The sequence below is a fragment of the Cynara cardunculus genome, assembly GCF_001531365.2.
Source record: "Cynara cardunculus var. scolymus isolate 2C chromosome LG 3, CcrdV1, whole genome shotgun sequence".
Lineage (NCBI taxonomy): Eukaryota > Viridiplantae > Streptophyta > Magnoliopsida > Asterales > Asteraceae > Cynara > Cynara cardunculus.
Window position 1 is genome coordinate 31,964,937 of NC_037530.1, and position 20,261 is coordinate 31,985,197.

The following is a 20,261-nucleotide window of genomic DNA, read 5'->3' on the forward strand; positions in this document are numbered from 1 at the left end:
AAAAGAAATGAGTTATTAATTTTTAAAACAAACAAATAAAGCTCGAGTTTAATAACCAAGAACGTAATAATAGTTTATGATAAATGTAAATGTATAAAATTATTAAGCAATAAAAAAGAAACTAATCAAATTAGAATCAGGTTCAAACGGAATGGTACTTGTTTAAGAGAATAAGAAAACAGTCTAATCACATGTGACTTTACACCAATATCATATATAAAATCACATGTGATTCATGCGACTTTGCCCCGCGACCTGAATATGCGGTCAAAGTCGCCCACGCATCTTTTTTTTATCGTTGACGTAAAATCACATGTAATTTTGCACATGATCTTAGAGAGAAGTATAGAACCAAAAAAGGGTTTAGTCGATCAAGAACAAGATTACTTGAGAATCGTGTAAGAGATTGTTCTCCAAATTGATACTTCGACCCTACGCCTGAGTTACACGAAATTCAATATGGGATAAGACTCAAGAGAGCACTTTTGTTTTTAGGCACAAAAACGAGAGCAAATTAGCTGAAGAATATATCGGATTGTTCAAAAACCCGTGTCCATAAACATAAGCATAAAAGATATTTATACTCATAAAAGTAACCAAAATGATAATCATGGTTCAATTTTAGGAGTAATGGACAGTTATAAAATTGCATATTAAAAATAATGCACAGTTACAAAAACTGCTCATTAACGGTAGTGGACAATTACAAAATTGTTCTAACCGTTCTAGACATGAAGCCAGAGACAAGACCAACCAGAGCCCCTCTGGTCCTTAAGAACCAGACCTGGTCGTTAAGGACCAGAGGGCCCTCTGCTCTTAAACAACCAGAGGCAGGTCTAAGCAATCATAAGCAGAACCAGAACCCCTCTGGTCTTACCAACCAGAGGTAAGTCTTAACAATCATAAGCAAGGAACCAGAGCCCCTCTGGTATTACCAACCAGAGGTAAGTCTTAGCAAACATAAGCAAGGAACCAGAGCGCCTATGGTCTTACCAACTAGAGACAAGGCAGAGCAAAACCCCTCTGGACCTTAACAACCAGACTCAAGGTTGTCCTTAAGAACCAGAGGCAAGGCCGACCAGAGCCCCTCAGATAGCCTCTAGTCCTTATGATCAATTTTCCACTACAATTTTCCCCTCAGCCCCTTAACTCCCTCCAGGGTCATACTCGTCTTATAACAAGTGTGCACTCCGCACCTCCTGACTTGTAGAACACAATATAGAACCCCCTTAGAACTCAATGTTACTTCCAATTACACTTAAATGGCTTGGTGACACTAAAATCACCAACACATGATTTGACCATTTTGTATTCTCTTAAATAGCTACCATTCTCGTTTGATCTTCCCTCAATCAAATTATATATATATATATATGGAGGTAAAACTTTCATCCACTCTTTCTATCGTTCATTCCCTGGAGAAAGATATAATAAGCGAGGGTTTATAAAGAAAAAAATGGGCTATAACCACCACCAAGATTAATTAATACTAGCATTTGAATGATGAAGAAGTGACTACAATTTACAGAATATAACAAAGAAAGAAGTTACAAACCTCAACAAGTTATGGAAGTAAGTTTGATTTCTCCAGTTCTAAAACACCCTGCAATAACATATCACTACTTAATTAGTACACATACAACAAACGTTCTTTTTTTTTTAACATTTGGTACCTTAATGATCATCATAGCTGCTTCTTTATGCAAAACTTCATTGTACTCGTTGCAAGAAAGATTCTGAAATATGTCAAACAATGAGGTTACTCGTTTAAATGACCATAAAATTTGGTTATAAATATCAGTAAGTGGAAACCGACTTGAACACAGTTGGGACAACCGGCATCGCCAGAGCAGCAGCAAGATGTGATCAGTTCCAATGCAGCGGTTAGAAGCTCCGTGAAAATAGGTTGAACCTACAAATTGGTTGCGCACACCATGAATCATGTTGCAAATCAAACAAGCAGCATTGCTAGATACATGGCCGTTCTAATCCTTTTTCGGAGGCTATGGTACACGTGTACCAAGTATAAATTAACTTGATGAATAATAAATAAACAAAATTTAAAAGTGCAAACCATATATTACACTAGAAGTCTTAAAAATAAAAATAACAATAAAATGTAATAAAATGCAAGATATGAAATTCACTTAAATAAAATCAATTTTCTAACATTCTACCAAAAGCCAGAATTGGTAATCGCCAGATCAGCTAAAAAAGAAAGTCTAAAACATTATAATTTGCTAAAACATATATAATTGAGCTAAAGGTTAAAATACATGTAATTGGACAAAGGCTAGAACATGTATGATTGGTCCCCAAAAATTATGGAGGCCCTGATCCATATCTTACATTGGAACACCACCACACCAGGCATCGCTTTAACTTAACTTGATACCATATATTTGAAAGACGAAACAGAAAGGATGCGGAATTCAGGTTCACCTGTGCTGAAATGCCTGTTCCTCCAGGACGGGAATCATATAGTAGAATTCTTTCAGGAATATAACGAGCATCGTAAGGATTTACACATTCTGAAGCCAAATCAGAAGAGTTGCAAATAATATATCTGCATTCAAGGTACCATGAAGATGGTAGATCGGAAACAATCTAAGTCATGATGGAAGTAGAGATGGATTCATGCTCATATTGAAAGTTATGACGTATTCAGACTTACAGAGGCACAATATGCAGTAGTGCATGACCAGCAGCATGCAGGCCTCCACGAAATGAATAATTTTCTGCTTCAACAGCTGTTTTGAGCACTTGTGGTACTCGAATCCAGACAGCCTACTCAAACGAAATTGAGTACAGAATGATGAGACGGTCAACAAGTATGATTGAAAACAACAGTAACGCAGCAAGTAGATCGTTACAGGCAAACACGCACCCGTGACTCGTATGAATAACTAGGAAGTGAGAGATCAACAGTATCAAATACTTGGTTGCTTCCTCTCCATATACGTCGAAATCCAAACCAGGTAGTAGTCACTTTGCACGGGTTTGATTGGGCAGTTGTTCTTGAGTACTGAATGTCAGAAATCTGTGCTGGGTAGGCCTAAACAGTAACAGGGTGCATGTAGAATGTGACGGATGGAGGAAACAACATGGCAGAAATTCTAACACTATGCAAAAGATAGTATACATGCAAGATCAAGTGGTTTCATTTTTGAAAGTAGTTGCAGAAGAGGGATGCGACAGATAATTTAGTTCAAACTTACAATTTGACCACCTACAACTTCAACATCTGTGTAATCACGAGTCTTGGTGTAGTACTTTAAGTCAGCTTCCTGACACAAAGCAACTTTAGTCGATAAATCCAAATTCTTGACTAGATAGGTTTTCCCCTGCTGCATATAAACAGCACCATCATAGACCTGAGATCAATTAGCATAAGAATTCAGTCTATAGGTGATGCTATAATCCATAGGTCCTAATCATAATGGACAGAGCCACTTTAGGAGAAAGGTAACTGGTTTACGAACTTAAGTTCAATAAAATTATTACTGCGGATTAATAAGAAAAAAACATCCAAATGAGTTACCTGAAAGAAAGCTTTACTCTCTTCAATTTCTTCAAGAACTTGATCACTTTTAATGTCAATTACCTTGTATCTCTCTGCCTCTATTGCACGTAGGCTTACAGCATGAGAAGGCATTTTCTAGTAGGTAACATGGGAAAACATGAGTATAGCAAGAACTGAAACACATGTTTGTAACACAAATTTCATTAACAGCAGTACGGTTGCATATTGTATACCTCATGCCCAATGTAGTTCCAAATTTCAGCAGAGGGACCACGTGACGGATCAGTACTAACATATCCCTTTCTTTTAAGTGACAGTATGGAAGTTTTTAGTCCAGGACCAAAATACTTCTCATCATGAAGCACACTTAGTGGGTGTTCAAGAGATGCACAGATCAAGTGCTGTTCAAGCACCTATATAGACAAAGAAATCTCATGCACGGACCCACAAGAGAAAACAGATTGTCAATTGCAATTGTCAATAAATAAACCTGCGGGTTTTTAGCATCCACATGACAACATTCAATTGGGCCCCTGAAGAGTTTCTGAGGATATTTCATAAAATACTGATCAAGAGGTCCTTCAAATGCAACATATATAGCAAGTGATGGCTGTTCCCTTCTTCCAGACCTTCCAGCTTGCTGCCATAGGCTACAAATTGAGATGGTTGGTCTTGGTGAGAGTAAATAAAAGGGTGGAAAGGCCATACCAAAACAGAATCAAGTCACATACCTAGCTATGCTACCAGGAAAGCCTAGATGCAGGGTGACATCAATGTGTCCAACATCAATGCCCAATTCAAGTGCATTTGTAGCAGCAACACCACAAATGTTCCCACTAAAAAGGTCACTCTCAATTCTTCTCCTATCCTGTTCAATCATTTGGTTAAATGTCATAATCTTAAAGCAGATCAAATGAAGAATTAAGCTATAAAGAGCAAGAAAACCATCCCGAGTTGGGTAAGAAATCAGAGAACTTCTAAATTACAAGATATGTTAAAAGGTTCAGGTCAAACATATCAGCTTGTGTGACATACTCCAGGCAGAAGTTTGGTCTCCCTAAAGGCTTATACCCTTCTCTTCTCCTATGACCCTTTCCCTCCTGATACCACCAACACTTACATGTCAGTGAAAAGGGTTCTCTAAGATATACTATTATGGTGCCAAGTATACCACAAAATATAACCAATTACCGGCTAACCATAATGAATGGTTATGGAAAATGAAGAGTATCGTGCATTCATGCCATTCTGTGATTTATATCATCTTATATAATATTCTAAGCGTATATTCTTTTTTCTATATGTTTGTTCTTTTGTGGTATTACCATGTTTCTTTTTATTTGAATGGAAGAGGGTGAAACATGAGTAAGATGTTAACTAAAGATACTAACATATATGGTCTAATAGACTCTCACCAATGATTTATCCAACCCTACTGTACCCCTAAGCTCATGTCACTGCCAAATTTGGGTAATTTAAGTAGAAGTTACAGAACATGCATGCTTTAATATATTGTTCTTAAAATGAGTAAATGACCATTGGCACCTAGAAGACACACAATAGATATGACTTCAATTGATTGGTATGCTGGTGGTACAGTCCCTAAAAGAACTATCTGAGGCACACTGATAGGGATGAAGGATCGTGTGAGAATAAGAGTAAAGGTGAGACGTGTAATAAGAGATTTGGATCCTTGATCACTTTTAATCGCAAACCAACCCATGAATTGTGCTTTAGAAGGAAATTGATCCGGTGTGTCTCATTACACTTGATCTAGTGTCTCTCTTCAATTAAGATTGATCCAAGGGTGGAGCTCCCTTCTTACCCTTCTCACCATAACTTTCATTCTCACCGGAACCCAACCCCACTGATAGGTTCCTGATGTATGTACCAATCAAACAGCATATCCACATGTTTGTACATATGCACTCATAAATTTAATACGTAGGTACACTGGTTACGGATGAGACTGTAAATGGCCAGCATAACTCCACAAAACCTGACACTTGAAAGGAAGTAAAAAAATAGATACTCCAATGACCTCCCAAATGGAACTTTTGGATGGTGACTATCGTAGGAAGCTTTATCTAGATATCTTTCTGGTCAATTTATTATCTAATCAGACGTTCAGTTATCATTTCGGAAACAAAGTACAGAAAGCATATACTAACCTGAGCAGTATAACCAGCCCGATAAGCAAATACAGAATTTACAAGATTGGGTGCCGTCTTCTGAAGTACTTCGCGCCTACAACAGACGAAGGTCACTCCTAAAATCAGGTACATAATGATCACAACATAAAGGAAGATCTAAATATAAAGTAAAAGGATACATACGTATAGCTCAACACGAGTTCAGACAGTTTGCGTGTTTTGCAAAATGCAATGCAACGAAGTCCATGTTGAACAATTTCGGCGAAGAGACATGAAACTTCCAAGATTGGACTGCAGAAACAAATATTATAATCATCAAAGAGCTCACTCGTAGGAAAAATGTTGAAAATTTTATTTTAGATTTTCATAGAGGTGCAAATATTCCAAATGTGTAATACACCATGAAAGCAAGCACACAAGAAAACTTTAAGTACAGTTACAAATTTGACATTATAAGCCCAAGAGCAGAAGACAGATCATGCAGGTTTTTGCCACATGGATTGAAGTTACCTAACAAAATATCTAACTCTTCCATTTATAGTTGAATGTTTAGAAAATTTACAGCACCATACTATAACCAGCTGTTATGCTTACTCGTCATGTTACTCCATAACAGGGTATTTTAGAAAGAGAGTCGAAATCCCATCTAAGTTGTTCAATACCATGAAAATCATATTCAATTCACATGCTAAAAAGTAACCTAGAAATAAAAGAAAAAATACTTTTGGACAAAACTTGTTTCTACAAAAAAAATTCGCCATGCCGGGTTTATAATGGAAACAAAGCCTGTACCCCTTGGGTAGAGGAAAGGTCTCCATACATCATACCTCCCGGACCCTACTCTCAGTGGGATATACTAGGTACATTTGGTTTGTTTGGTTTAGGCTAGCAAAGTTACCTTCCATCTGTCAAATGAGTACTCAGAACAAAACTTCACCAAATCAGATGAGTGAAACCCACAAACAGATTTCCCATATCTAGAAGGTTGCAGCACCATAAAGCATAAAACCAAGTAGAACAAAAGCATTAACTCAAAATACATTTCCAAATTCTTCAGAAGAACAACAATCCTATTATACTAAACTCATTTCAATTAAGTCGATGTAAGAAACAATGGAAGTAATGGCAAGTGATTTTTCAATTTTCCACAGCTACAAAAAGTTGGATGCACAATTGCATGGACAAAAACTTCATTTAGGCCTATACCTTGAGCGTCCAAGAAATATCGTTCTATCAAATTTTTCAGTATGTATGCTACTTCTAGTTCTCTTCTTTACCTGTAATTTGGCAAAAACAACAGATAAAGAACAATCACTACCTCATAATCTGAATCTGGTAGAAACCAAAGCATCAACCGATCTTACAGTTTTCATGCGTAAAGGAGGATTCCAGAGGACAAACAGTTTGGGGCCAGAAGGGCTGCCATCCTTGTGAATTAGCTCCATTGTTGGTAAACTTGCAAGTTCCTGCAGCGTTAAAAAATTGGATAATTATACTGCAACTTACAACATTGTTAATGCATAGAACATAGATGAAATCCCATTTCTAAACAGGTTGGAATAAAATTGTCCATTGCTACTATAACAGGCATGTGTCAAATACGATGTTTAGTTTCATATTGAAGGAGTATTCTAGTACAAACACAAAATTATAGTGAAGGCAGTTCCATCATGCGACAACCAGGAAGCGAGTCTCTAGAGACTAAAATTCAAAAAATCATCCAATTGATGACTTGAAAATGCTGAGTACAGATTCATCTGATTATGAACATACCATCTTACCGTTGCATGTTCACGGGGATTGGCAGAGGTTGCAGTGGAAAATATAAAAGATGGATCACTCCCATAAACTGCAAATATGAAAACAGAATGTGAAGGTATATATCTGCACACAAAGCAAAATAGAAAATTTGCTTCAAAAGCACATAGGCTGATTTCTCTATTGTTCCACATGTATTATCCACCATGATAAATAAGACAGAGAACAAAACACAATTTTAAATACCATAAAGACTAACAAAAAATAATTCAATTCATATAAGATGTTAAGACCTACTACTCTACGAGGAGGTGGCTCTTCTGCTGATCTGTTGTGACAGGATAATTATTACGTTACATAAGTAAGAGATAAGATGCATACTAATCTGTTAGTGCATAATAGTGAAGTTTGTTTGTTAAAGGACATTAATATGTGCCAAAAAAGGAGAAATCTTAGCATCTTGCATTTATGGAATACCTATCCAGTCAGCTATTAAGAAACTTGATTCCTTAAAAGTGAAAACAAGATAGTGTCACAATAGATGGGTAGAAAAATAGGGGTTGATTCTATAACTAGCACTTTGTATGGTTCCAAACATTGATGGAGATCCATGCACTAGTATAGAAAAAACAGAGCTACAAATTACAAAAATAGTAAGCAATCTGCCCTACAACACCAAAATAATGAAATATATGATGAGACGAATTGAGTGATTTAATAAGATCAACGACTTAAATAATATATCGAAGCATGTTGGTTGAGGGCAATTATACGTAGCACAGCAGTTTGACAGTACACTATCAGGCTGCCATTTGTTAATGTTCAATATGGATTTCACTTACCATACTGGTCAACTGTTTAGCTGGTTCGACGAGACCATCTAGTTGGACCTTTTATACGAATAGGGTAAAGAAATCAAGGAGGATAATTGCAAGACCACATACAAGCACATACCATGAGCACAGAGCCGTCGAAGCCTCCTTAAAACAAGAGCAGCATGGCATCCAAACGCTCCCTTATAGGCATGAGCTTCATCAACGATGACATATCTGACACATAAAACAGGCTCTTGAACCTAAAAGATAGCTGATGCCAGTGCAAAACTACTAAAAGTAAACAGTGACTAATATCAAGTCGAAATTAGAAAAGAGAACTCTACTTGATTTGGATAAAGGCAATACTAAGGTTATTTATCATCATTGAACTGTGCAACTCAACTCACATATAACTTGCAAAGGTTACCTGAGGTTTGATAAGAATCGCTGGAACTGGTTATGAAACGGCAAGATTGACATGTGAAGCATATCTGGATTTGTGATCAACTACAAAAAGTTTGACAATTTGGTAAATAGAAGCCAGTTTCCAGCTGAAAATTGATTGCCTTCTACGACCACAAATTACGGAAGTACCAGTCTAGAATTATCACGCAACCAGAGTCTATCTTCCTGGGAAGTATCTCCATCATATATTCCTATGTTTAACCCTACACCAAAACCTTCTGTAACAGATAACAATGCTCTTAGTTGATCTTGTGCCAAGGCCTGCATGCATTTTAATTTGATTAAAGAGTGTAAATAAGACATACAAAACCCACTTAAATCAAATGCAATTCGATTGATAGCTTCAAATACCGGCAAGAACTAAGCCAGAACAATTCATTGCTTTGTGAATGAGGCATTGACACTTGATAGAAGTGAAGGAATGGACCTTTGTTGGAAAGAGGTATAGAGCACAGGCAGAAAGATCTTGAGACAATACTTCCAGAACTGGTAGATTATAGCACAGAGATTTTCCACTAGATGTCATGGTGGAAATAACAACATTCTTTCCAGCGAGGGATGCCTGAATTGACTCTGCCTACAGATTCCACAAGAGCAAAGGCATAAACATCAGACTTTGGAATATCTATATCTATATATGTATACGTATAAAGATGCCAGAATGTATACCTGGTGACTATACAGCTTCGAGATCCCGCAAGATTTAAGTGCAGATTGTGTTCTTTCAGATAGATAACTTGGAATCTCGACAAAATTGGCTACTCGTCCATTAATTTCTTCAACATGTACCATCTGAAAATTTCATCATAAAAAGCACATCATCTCGCATCAGATGGTTGCTTAGAAAACCATACTTTGCCTGACAACCAGGCAGTGACCATAAGGAGTCTTAAGATGAAATATTGTGTTTAATATGCACTGTTAAAAGACCATTGGAGCTTTCCAACATTTTCAAAGCAACCTCCAAGTCAACCAACACAACAAAGCGTAGCAGTAATAAGAAAGGGCAAAATTAAGACGATCGGGAATATAACAAGGGCAATTACAAACTCAGACGAAAGGAGTGGGAATAAAGATGAAACCTGTCCTTGGGAACCAATGCCTGCTCTCAGATGCTCAACCATTTCCACAGGTAGCAGAGGGTTTGTCTCCTAAAGAGAAAAATATTACGGAACAACAAGAATTCCAAGAAGAACGCAAGTGATTAAAGAGATCTATGCAATACTAACGCAAAATTACATACTTGGCTAACTGAAGATTTACCAAATGACAAGTTCAGGTTCAGCTGTGGCTGATTGAACGACCAAAGAGACTAGAAATTAACAGCAATAGCAAAGCCTAAGAAATACAGCTGTTAGAGAGATCTAGAACCTTTTGGAAGTCTTCAAATGCCAGTAAAAAACGACACAGACAGCAGTTCAGGCCTCAGGGAAGCAAAATCATATGAATTATTTTTTGATCCTAGAGCATCTCAATTGTGTGTTATCTCTGATTCTGTTCTTCTCAAATACATCCACATACACATTCCAAATTCATACTGCAATGGAAGTACCAAGTACAAATTCCTAGAAGTGAATTTTACGCATCAACAAATATACAAGCAAAGTAGTGGTGCCACGTAGCTTTAATACCCCTAAGCCTTGAAACTTCAGTGGGATTCGTTTGTTTCTATTAGTTCCCCTTTCATTATTTACATTGTGAATGAACTTATAGCACCCTATAATTGAAGATAAGAAAAGTAATAGAATTTTCAAGAATTACTGAAAAATGAAACACAAAGATGATACCTACATTACACTGTGCTACAGGTGAAAAAGAACCTGAGGGTTCAGACAAGCTTCTCTTTGTTCGCTTAGCATCACTTTTAGTTGCTTTTTGATCTCCTTCATTTACATGTAGCAAAAGATCGTTCAAGGATAATGACTTGATCGTCTCGTTACCCCTTTTTTCCTGCAGAACATTGTGCTTATCAACTAACCGAAATTTTATGATATCAACGATTTTCAAAGATTACAGAAGAGATAAAAGCAAGGTCATCAATAAGCTCAACCCACCTACTAATACTTGAGAGAAAAATGACTAGAGGACAAGCAATCCATAATACCAGAAATTGACGGACAATTTGACTTATTGGTGAGGGTAACAAGAGATGGTAGAAGGTACACTATAAAAAGAACCTATTGGAGATAGAAGATGAAGTGTACAAATATACCTAGAAAGCTAGATATAAAAAGATGACACGAACCATATTTAAGGCTGCTTTCGGTACATGGGACTAGACATGACAAAATTCATTGTTTTATGTTTGACGCGACATGACACAGGATAAGAAGATATGTTATCTGAACCAACAAGAATTTGAAGAAAGAGAACCCCACATCTACACATACCATAAATGATTTAACAGCTGCCAATAAACCTGCTTTGAAGGCACCTTCTCTTTTTCTCATGGTATTAACTACTCTTGCAATAGACATTTTTCTCTTACCTAAGATAACATCAAGAAGCTCTCTTAGTTGTGAAGTAATGCGCAATCTTAGTGAACTTAAAGCAAGAATACAATAAAATAAAACCATCATGAGAGGCACCGGTTAGGTCTACCTTTAATTTGGCATTTAAGATCTAATTTCGACTTAATGACAACAATGGCATTGTCTGACCTTCTACCCTCTGTCTCATTGTTAATAAATTGTATAACCTGCAAAAAGACATGTTGATCATGTGAAAATTGCAGCATAGATGTATCATTCACAAGTCACATGCTAATATTGACTAGCCAAAAGTTATGATAATAACATTAAATGTATGCTTAACTGATGTTAGTAACATTTCAAAGTAGTAAAACATAAATGTGTAAGAGAACATGATGGAAGTAAAGATGAGGAAACATAGAACTAAACTTTTGACATAGCATATGTTGTTATTAATTGTGAGCATGGAGCATGGGGAGAGAGACAGGGAAGCAAGAGCAAACGGATATTAGAATCAACATTCTGACTTCAGGGTGTGAGATTAACCTAAAAAAACTAGAGTATATAAAAACAGCAAGTACGCAGAGTAAGCCACATCAAATACATTTATCCTATCATTTTTCTTATGGCCAGTAACATTTTGATTTCTCTCACGGACACATCAAGCAGAAGTCACTTCTAGAATCACAGTGTATTAAATGAATGCAATAACGGAATTTGTCTTTTGACGTGATAGTACTGTGAACCTCAAGTAGGTTTCCAGTTTAAATTGGTACTTCTTTCAACTTCATGGGCCAACCACTTTGTGCTTGATAATTGAACTACTGACAAAATAGACTGCATCCACGACTGTATGTGAATAGTGTATGTTTCTGTGAATCAATATAGAAGAACTCACAAAATCATCACAACATAACTCTCAAGCTGATATATTATTGTTACACTCGGTTGCAAATGGCAGAATAGAACACAAAAACGAACGTAATCAAATGCTTAATTCTACTCCTACACAATTCAGAGTCCTGGCCTCTCCCCAATCGTTCCTCTCTGTACAAACTAGACACAATACAGAATACCCTCAACTAATAGCCAGCTCCTTTACTTATACTACACCCAGCCCACCAACTTTCTTAACCGACCACGTACTAAAAGACTCCTACCCGCTTACCAACATTGACCAGTTGACTTCCATACCCAGGGTATAACCGTACCCGCCCCCAACACATGCCTTGTTCTCAAGGTGGAAAAAAGTAAAACAATCGATTCAAACTCTTTATATCAAAAACCCTAGTCGTGGTGGTAGTAGTAGTGGCGGCGGCGGTTCCCGATGAGCGTCAACAAACCTCTCCTTATCACCAATTCCTCCCATTGCCATTAAGCTTGGCATTTATGTAAATCGTTATTGGATACCCTTCAGAATTTTTCCACTGTACCTGACTGCCTCACGCCCATCGCCATTGAACTCGGTGAGTTCAGTTCACCCACCCCTGATGTTGCCTTTTTGCCGCTCCAAAAATCCGAGTTTTTCAACCTACTCAACACCTTTTTTCTTCAATTTCTAGTAACTTTCCAATACTTCCCCACTTTTGAGACCCCTTGTAACCATACTATGGAAACCCAATTTCAGCCAAAGAACCTGCCCAGCTGCTATCCAAGCCCACTTTCCAGTGACTTCCCTTCATTTATGCTCCCAATCGACTTTTTATTTCCCCACTCACTACCCATTTATTCCCGATTGATTTTTCTTATTTCCCCACCCACTAACACTTTTTTCCTCCCAAGTGCACCGTTCCTCTCCTCCACTCTCTCCAACATTTCCATTGTCCCCTCCAAAATCATCAACGACAAAGGTCGTGCTTCACCCGTGGTTATAGGTCTCTAGGTTCTGGCATTAATAGATTGATTTAAAGAAACTTCTTCTGAAACTCCTAAACAGCCTCAAAGATGAATTAAAATCCGATGTACGAATTCACAAGCCCCATACGGTATATAGTGCCATGAGTCTGGCTCTAGAATTTGAATCTAAACTCACCCCCCCCCCCTCACAGTCGGATCCCAAACCAACAACTTTCACCCCAGCCCAAACATCAACCCAACCAAAAAATACTTTCCGAATTTCCGAAGCAGAGAAAAAAACCGATTCCTAAAAGAGGAATGCTTCAGATGTGGCGATAAATACAGACCGAGTCATCGTTGCAAAATCGGTACTTTCAAGGTTTTAAAGGCTGATGAGGATGTTGAAGAATCACCTACAACAGATCTAACTGGCCTCGATTCTGACCAGGAAGAAACTGCTGAAATCAGTTTACATGCTATTCTGGGGAAGTCACATCCAACCACGATGAAGGTCCATGGTATGCTTCATTCTACTGAAGTTTTAATTTTAGTTGATGATGGTTCTACACACAATTTCATTTCGGATGTCTTGGTGAATGAACTTAAGCTGGCTCCTCAACCAGTAGCGCCTTTCGATGTTCAAATCAGTAACGGGGATGGAATTCGATGTGGCCAAATCTGCAAAAATCAACCTGTACAGATTAATGACCTCAAGATCACTCAAGATTTCCATCCTATTTCTCTTGGTGGAGCTGATCTAGTTTTGGGTATTCAATGGTTAGCCACATTAAATACGGTTCAAGCTAACTGGAAAGAATTGTTCATGATTTTTTCAATAGATGTGAAGCGATACCAACTACAAGGCATTGCATCCGGCCCCCAAAAATCATCCAGTTTCCAACATCTAGCCATTGACCCAGAAGTTACCCCCTGCATACCAGCCCCACTACAACCTATTCCCAATACACCACTGTTTTTGAGGAACCTCAACATTTACCCCCGGTTAGATCACAAACCCATTCAATTCCACTTTTGCCAAGCTCCACCCCGCCTAAAATCCGTCCTTACCGTTATCCCCACTCCCAAAAAAATGAGATAGAGAAACAAGTGGAACAGTTGATGACCGCTGGATTTATTCAACCAAGTACCAGCCCTTTCTCAAGCCCTGTATTACTAGTGAGAAAGAAGAACAATTCTTGGCGAATGTGCATCGATTACCGGGCCCTTAACAAGATAACTATAGCCGATAAATACCCTATTCCAATATTGACGAGTTACTTGATGAACTGTATGGTGCTACGGTGTTCTCAAAACTCGATTTGTGATCGGGTTATTATCAAATCAGAGTGGCAGCCCCAGATGTCAAAAAAACAGCCTTTCGCACTCACTCGGGTCATTACAAATTCAAGGTCATGCCTTTTGGTCTGACTAATGCTCCCTCCACATTTCAGGCTATCATGAACAATCTATTTCGTCCTTACTTACGACGTTTCATACTTGTGTTCTTTGATGACATTTTAATTTACAGCCCAAGTATGGAACAGCACAAGTTTCATTTGGAACAGGCCCTAAAATTACTTCATGACAATTAATTTTTTGCCAAATTATCGAAATGTTGTTTTGGGCAAGAACAAGTTGTGTTCCTTGGTCATGTGGTCAACTCGAAAAGAGTTAGTGTAGAGGAAGAAAAGATATCAGCAGTTAGGTCGTGGCCCGTATCATCAACAGTAAAGAAAGTGAGAGGTCTCCTCAGGTTAACCGGGTATTATAGGCGCTTTGTCGTAATTACGGTCTCATAGCCCGACCCCTCACCGCATTGACCAAGAAGGATGGGTTTAGTTGGTCGAGAGCGGCCCTTAAAGCCTTTAATGACTTGAAACAAGCTTTGCTTTCTACACCAGTTTTGAGATTACCCGATTTCTCGAAACCCTTTATTATAGAGTGTGATGCTTCGTCGGATGGCATGGGAGCAATATTATCACAAGAGAACCATCATGTGGCCTATTTCAGCAAGAGGTTTTCCCCATTTAGCCGATTAAATCGACTTACGATAGGGAGCTGCTAGCATTGGTCCTGGCGGTACAAAAACGGAGTCATTACCTGCTTGGTCGGCATTTTCTCATCCGTACCGATCATTATACCCTGAAGTTTTTATTGGAGCAGCGCATTACCACTACCGAGCAGCAAAGGTTGCTACTTAAACTCATGCCTTATGATTTTTCGATTATTCACAAGGCCGGAAAAGAGAACAAGGGGGCTGATGCCTTATCTCGTCGACCCCATTCAGGAGAATTATTGACACTCATTGTCCCTTATTGTGTTGAAATGGTTGATATCAAAGCTGGTTGCAAACCGATCCATTTACAAGCGACCTGATCAACAAATTGAATGAGGACCCTTCGTCCGTCACTGATTTCTCTCTTGCAAATCAGCTTTTGTTTTATCAAGGGCGTTTGGTAATACCAGAGGTATCTTCCCTCAGACTTAAGTTGTTACAAGAAGTACATGATACCCCAATCGGTGGACGGTGGTCATGGGGTTTTTTTAAAACCTATAAACGACTTTCCTCTCGATATCATTGGCTAAAGATGAAACAAGATATGAGGATTTTTGTACAGCAACGTGTGATATGCCACCAACAGAAATACCAAACTCTGTCTCCCGCCAGTTTGCTTCATCCCTTACCCATCCCAAACCAAATTTGGGAGGATATCTCCATGGACTTTATCGTTGGTTTACCTCCATCAAGCCGTTTTGATACTATCTTAGTCGTGGTGGATCGCCTAAGCAAACATGCTCACTTCCTTGGGTTGTCTCATCCATTCACGGCCAAAGGAGTAGCTACGGTATTTTCCAAAGAGATAATCAGATTACATGGTTTTCCCCGCTCTATCGTTTTTGATCGAGACGTTGTCTTCCTTATCAACTTTTGGCAAGAATTGTTCCGATTAAGTCAGACCAAGTTAAAATTGAGTACAAGTTACCATCCTCAAACGGACTGTCAAACCGAAGTTCTAAATCGTTGCCTAGAAGCTTAAGTGAACAACCAACCAAATCGAGTACTTTCTTACCAAGGGCCGAATATTCATATAATACTCGGGTACCACATGTCCACCGGTACAACCCCATTTTCTATTGTTTATGGCAAGGAACCTCCTTTGTTTCCTTATGCGGTGGGGGAAACCAGAAATGCAGAGGTGGAACTACAATTAATTGATAGGGATGATATGTTGAAGCTTCTTCGACAAAACCTCCAAAAGGCCCAAGACCGGATGAAAAACCAAGCAAATTTGAAGCGACGGGAACTCACGTTTCAGGTTGGTGACTATGTCTTCTTGAAGATTCAACCTTATCGTCAAAAGAGTCTGGCAAATCGTCGGTACGAGAAGCTATCCCCAAGGTTTTTTGGCCTATATCGTATTAAATGAACAGTTGGTCCAGTTGCCTATGAGTTGGAACTACCATCCGAAGCTAAAATCCACCCGGTCTTCCATGTCTCAATGCTTAAACCGCTGCACCATTACCCATCACCAAAGACTGGGAAATTGACTGGCAACCAAGTTCTGTCATCACTCATCGTTGGGTTTATGAAGTTGGCCTCCCAAACTTACAACTGTTGGTCTCTTGGTGTAACCGTCCCATGAAGAATCTACGTTGGAAACTTATGATCTAGTAGCTGAGCAATTTCCTGCATTCCGCCTTGAGGACAAGACGTTTTACCGGGAGGGAAGTGATGATAAAAAAAACCCACTGAAGATGTACTCGAGGAAAAGGAACCGGGGCACAGGTGCCAATATGGGGCAGCTGAATTCTATTTTTGGGAATTCGCTGAATCCACTAGGCCAAAACAATTGATGGTCAACTGGCTGAATTTACTCAAATCAATTGATGGTTAACCAAGGAATTATGGAGCAATTACCACACTTGATTTTAGCAGTTACCATACTTAATTCTAAGAATAGGATAGTATAAATAACAGGCCTGCTTATCATTGTTATCATCGAAGTTACTCATATTTATCTTTTCCTGTAAACGGAGACCTTGCCCCTCTTGAATCGGGACACTATCAATAAAAAGCTAGCCTATTCCTATTCTTATTAATTTAGTACCTATCACTTGCCCTATGGGCTGAGAACATTTATATACAAGGGGATTTGGATGAGTCTGTAAGTTGGCAAAATTATGGTAGCAACAGGCTGAAAACTCTTGGACTTCGAGTCTGACTTTGAAACAAAAGGGTGACAAGGAGCTGAATTGCAAGTGTTGGGCTTTAGTTGCAGCGGGTTGGGGAGTTGTTGTAACTGAGCAACAACAGTTTCTCTATTTCTTCTATCCACCTTGAGGACAAGGTGGTTCTTTGGGGGCGGGGTAATGCTATGCATTGACACAAGCCCAGGCCCATTAATAGCATATGTTCTAGAAGGGGTAGTTCTAGTATTGTTTACCCTAAAGTCTATTAATAAATAGGGAGTAAACGAGAGTGAAAGATCATCCAAAAAATTGTCTATTATTTTGTTTAGAAGAGAACTAGCCTGTCAAATGCTAGATATTCCCAGTTTCCTTTCCATTTAATCATACAGCCAACTCATTTGCCTTAGTGATCTGCTCATTCATGGATTGAGAATTTGATTCATAACAGAACTTTGGCAACGACCATGTTGGTAATTTTCAACAAGTTAGTGTTATTATGAAAAGAAAATTACAATCATAATCAATCATGAGAAGCTGAAGCACCTAAACGACTGCTTGTATGCCGAGACAGAACCAAATACGTGATTTTAAACTTCTTAGCAATAGCTTCTCTGTTATTTCAAAGAAAGTTATGGTTATGATTTTAAGCTTCTTAGCAATAGCTTCTCTGTTATTTCAAAGAAAGTTATGGTTATGATTTTAAGCTTCTTAGCAATAGCTTCTCTGTTATTTCAAAGGAAGTTGTGGTCATTATAAGTTGCATGAGTACTTATCAAGTAGGGGTGCAAACGAGTCGAGCCGAGTCAAGTAGCAGGTTGTTCAAGCTCAGCTCAAAAAAATAATATCAGGCTCGACCTTGATTAACATTTTCAAAGTTGGGCTCGAGCTCGAATATATTTTCAATGTTTGAGCTGGAGCTCGATGCTCGTTTACGATCACGAATTCGAGATCAATTAACTCATTTATTTACTCAAGCTCAATGATTTTATATTTTGATTATATAATTTGTAAACATATAAATATGTTTGGCTCGAGAAAGTGTATGCTCGAATGGCTTGGCTCTGCTCGGCTCGGCTCGGCTCGTGAAGTTTAATCGAGCTTTCGAATGAGTCGAGTCGAACATTGGTGTTATGAAGCTCAACTCGTTAAGTTGAAGGATCTTTATTTTGTATTCAAGATCGACTCACGCTCGATAACTATTAAGTTCGAGATAAACGAGTTAGAGCACGAKTAGCTCGTTAAAAGCTCGACTTGTTTACACCCCTATACTTATGCTAGTAAGTTTTTTAGAGACCCAGAAACCACATTCCACTAGATAAAAAAATTTCTCCGCATCTTGATGCACCCCCAGTAATTCATTATGCAGAACCCAAGGATGGGATGATACAGTTCTAGAAATCACTTAAGCTAATAAGCCTCAGTAATTACTTAGTCGTACAGTTCTATAATATATTCAATTACCTGAGGACAGAGCACAGCAAGATTCTCAAGATCAGCATATTCAAATCCAAGTCCAAACTTGCATAGCTGATGCAGTCCTCCCTCCAAACTATGCTGGGTAACTTTTTTCTGCTGCACTTGAAGAAAAGTACAGTAAATGTTCAAGAAATAAAACGCCTTCAATAGAACCTTCAGCCATGATGGACAAAAGCATGAATAGCTACTGTGAGCAGTACAGTTGATTTCACTGGCTCGTATATTTGCAGTCCCAATTATACAATTCCTGGTTCCTGGATCAGATAAACAATTAACTGACTCCAAAATCTGCATAAACCTCTCGCAACTCTTTTCATCCAACTCATCATTGTGACATGACTGCAATGTGTTCAAAAACTCATGTATTGCCTCATCAAACAAGCTCTTACAATTTCTCTTATTTGCTTTGTTTTGATTGTCAGAATTGGTGCTTCCAACGTCAACATGAGAATGACTCTCATTGCCATCAGTCTCTCGATCCCGGAGAGAGGATAGGTCTTGCATCATATCAGACCAAGCTAATTCAGCAAATTTTGAGGTGGAACACTGATGGAGATTTTGAGAATTTGTTTCATTCGCCCCTTGCTTCACTGTTTGCTGCTTGTCCTTCTTCGTAAATGGAATAAGAACGATAAATTCTCCATGGTTAATCAAGTTACTACTTATCTGACTCTGCAAACCTAGTTTCGTGCCCTGAACCAATGTATTGCAAATCAGATTACAGGAAGGCAGTAATAAGAAGCAATTATAGTCTTGCATCAAAAACAAACAAAACGCACATTACACCAATCACCAAACTTTACACACTCATCGCTACGCATATGTTTCTACATTAGAAAAAAAAAAGTCCAGACAAGCCAATACCTTGAGAAAAAGGTGGAAGTTCGAGGAGGTGGTTGCGGGAGGAAAGATTTGTTTGAGGAGAAGCTTGAGTTCATGAATTGTGCTATTCAATGAAATGGAGACTGTGATCGTTTCACCGGTTAGGGTTCGGACTTCAATTTCCGTCTCTCTTTCGCCCATTTGTCCCCAACAGTTCGTTCTGCTCGTGAACAAATTATTCGTCTAAGGCAAAATCCATAGAGTTGATTCGATTCTCAACTGGTTTTAGGGTTTCCTTCTGGTGTCATCGGTTGGTCGAGACATGATGAACGAAACTTTAGGGTTTTGGCGGGGAACTTCTCTAAAATCTGTTTTTGTGAATTTCATTTTATATTTACAAAAAACTCAAAATTCGTCCCTCAACTTCAATAAAATTTCATTTTTACACTATTGGTATTTGGTACCAACAAAAAGCGTCCATGATCTAATATGCAATACTTTCACTGTATTTGCTTAAAGTAAATTACACAAATAGCCCTTGTGGTTTGCTAAAAGTCTACCATTTGCCATCGTATTTTTGAAATTACACCGTACACCTATCGTTTAAATTTGCTTACCTTGACCCTAATGAGCGTTAAGTCTACATGTTAAGTTCGGGGGATTTTTTTGTCATTTTTCTTCTTTTATTAATTAAAGTAAGGGGTTGTTTACCAAACACTTATCGATAAAATTTAACACTATTATTTACTTA

The 20,261-nt window shown here is 38.3% G+C and overlaps 1 protein-coding gene across 4 annotated transcripts; it reads right to left on the reverse strand.

Moving 5' to 3' along the window:
- Positions 1 to 1,460: 1,460 nt before the first annotated feature.
- On the reverse strand, positions 1,461 to 19,823 carry LOC112509694 (uncharacterized ATP-dependent helicase YprA). Of its 4 annotated transcripts, none has more exons than XM_025114790.1 (27): positions 19,553 to 19,823; positions 18,674 to 19,381; positions 11,316 to 11,412; positions 11,105 to 11,202; positions 10,506 to 10,664; positions 9,797 to 9,865; positions 9,384 to 9,506; positions 9,142 to 9,291; positions 8,844 to 8,975; positions 8,677 to 8,756; positions 8,389 to 8,483; positions 7,458 to 7,525; positions 7,041 to 7,142; positions 6,883 to 6,953; positions 5,860 to 5,967; positions 5,695 to 5,770; positions 4,255 to 4,391; positions 4,014 to 4,173; positions 3,757 to 3,936; positions 3,542 to 3,658; positions 3,219 to 3,374; positions 2,888 to 3,055; positions 2,675 to 2,787; positions 2,443 to 2,566; positions 1,837 to 1,912; positions 1,674 to 1,736; positions 1,461 to 1,603 (listed from the first exon to the last, which is right to left on the reverse strand). In XM_025114790.1, exons 1-26 carry the CDS (start codon positions 19,709 to 19,711, stop codon positions 1,711 to 1,713), a joined length of 3,552 nt encoding a protein of 1,183 aa, XP_024970558.1. In that variant the 5' UTR covers positions 19,712 to 19,823; the 3' UTR covers positions 1,461 to 1,603; positions 1,674 to 1,710. The 4 variants fall into 4 exon arrangements, with proteins under 4 accessions (XP_024970558.1, XP_024970556.1, XP_024970557.1 ...); XM_025114788.1 differs by having other exon boundaries at positions 1,817 to 1,912; XM_025114789.1 differs by having other exon boundaries at positions 1,562 to 1,736; positions 1,817 to 1,912; positions 3,219 to 3,287.
- Between the last annotated feature and the right edge of the window lie 438 nt (positions 19,824 to 20,261).

What these genes read in the sequence shown, in the direction of transcription:
- LOC112509694 (XM_025114787.1), bottom strand. Translation starts at nt 19,711, where the DNA reads ATGGGCGAAAGAGAGACGGAAATTGAAGTCCGAACCCTAACCGGTGAA. An exon ending in CTCCTTTACGCATGAAAACT is followed by an intron (nt 6,954 to 7,040) that starts GTAAGATCGGTT and finishes GCCAAATTACAG; the next exon opens with GTAAAGAAGAGAACTAGAAG. An exon ending in GTTATTCATACGAGTCACGG is followed by an intron (nt 2,788 to 2,887) that starts GTGCGTGTTTGC and finishes TCGTTTGAGTAG; the next exon opens with GCTGTCTGGATTCGAGTACC.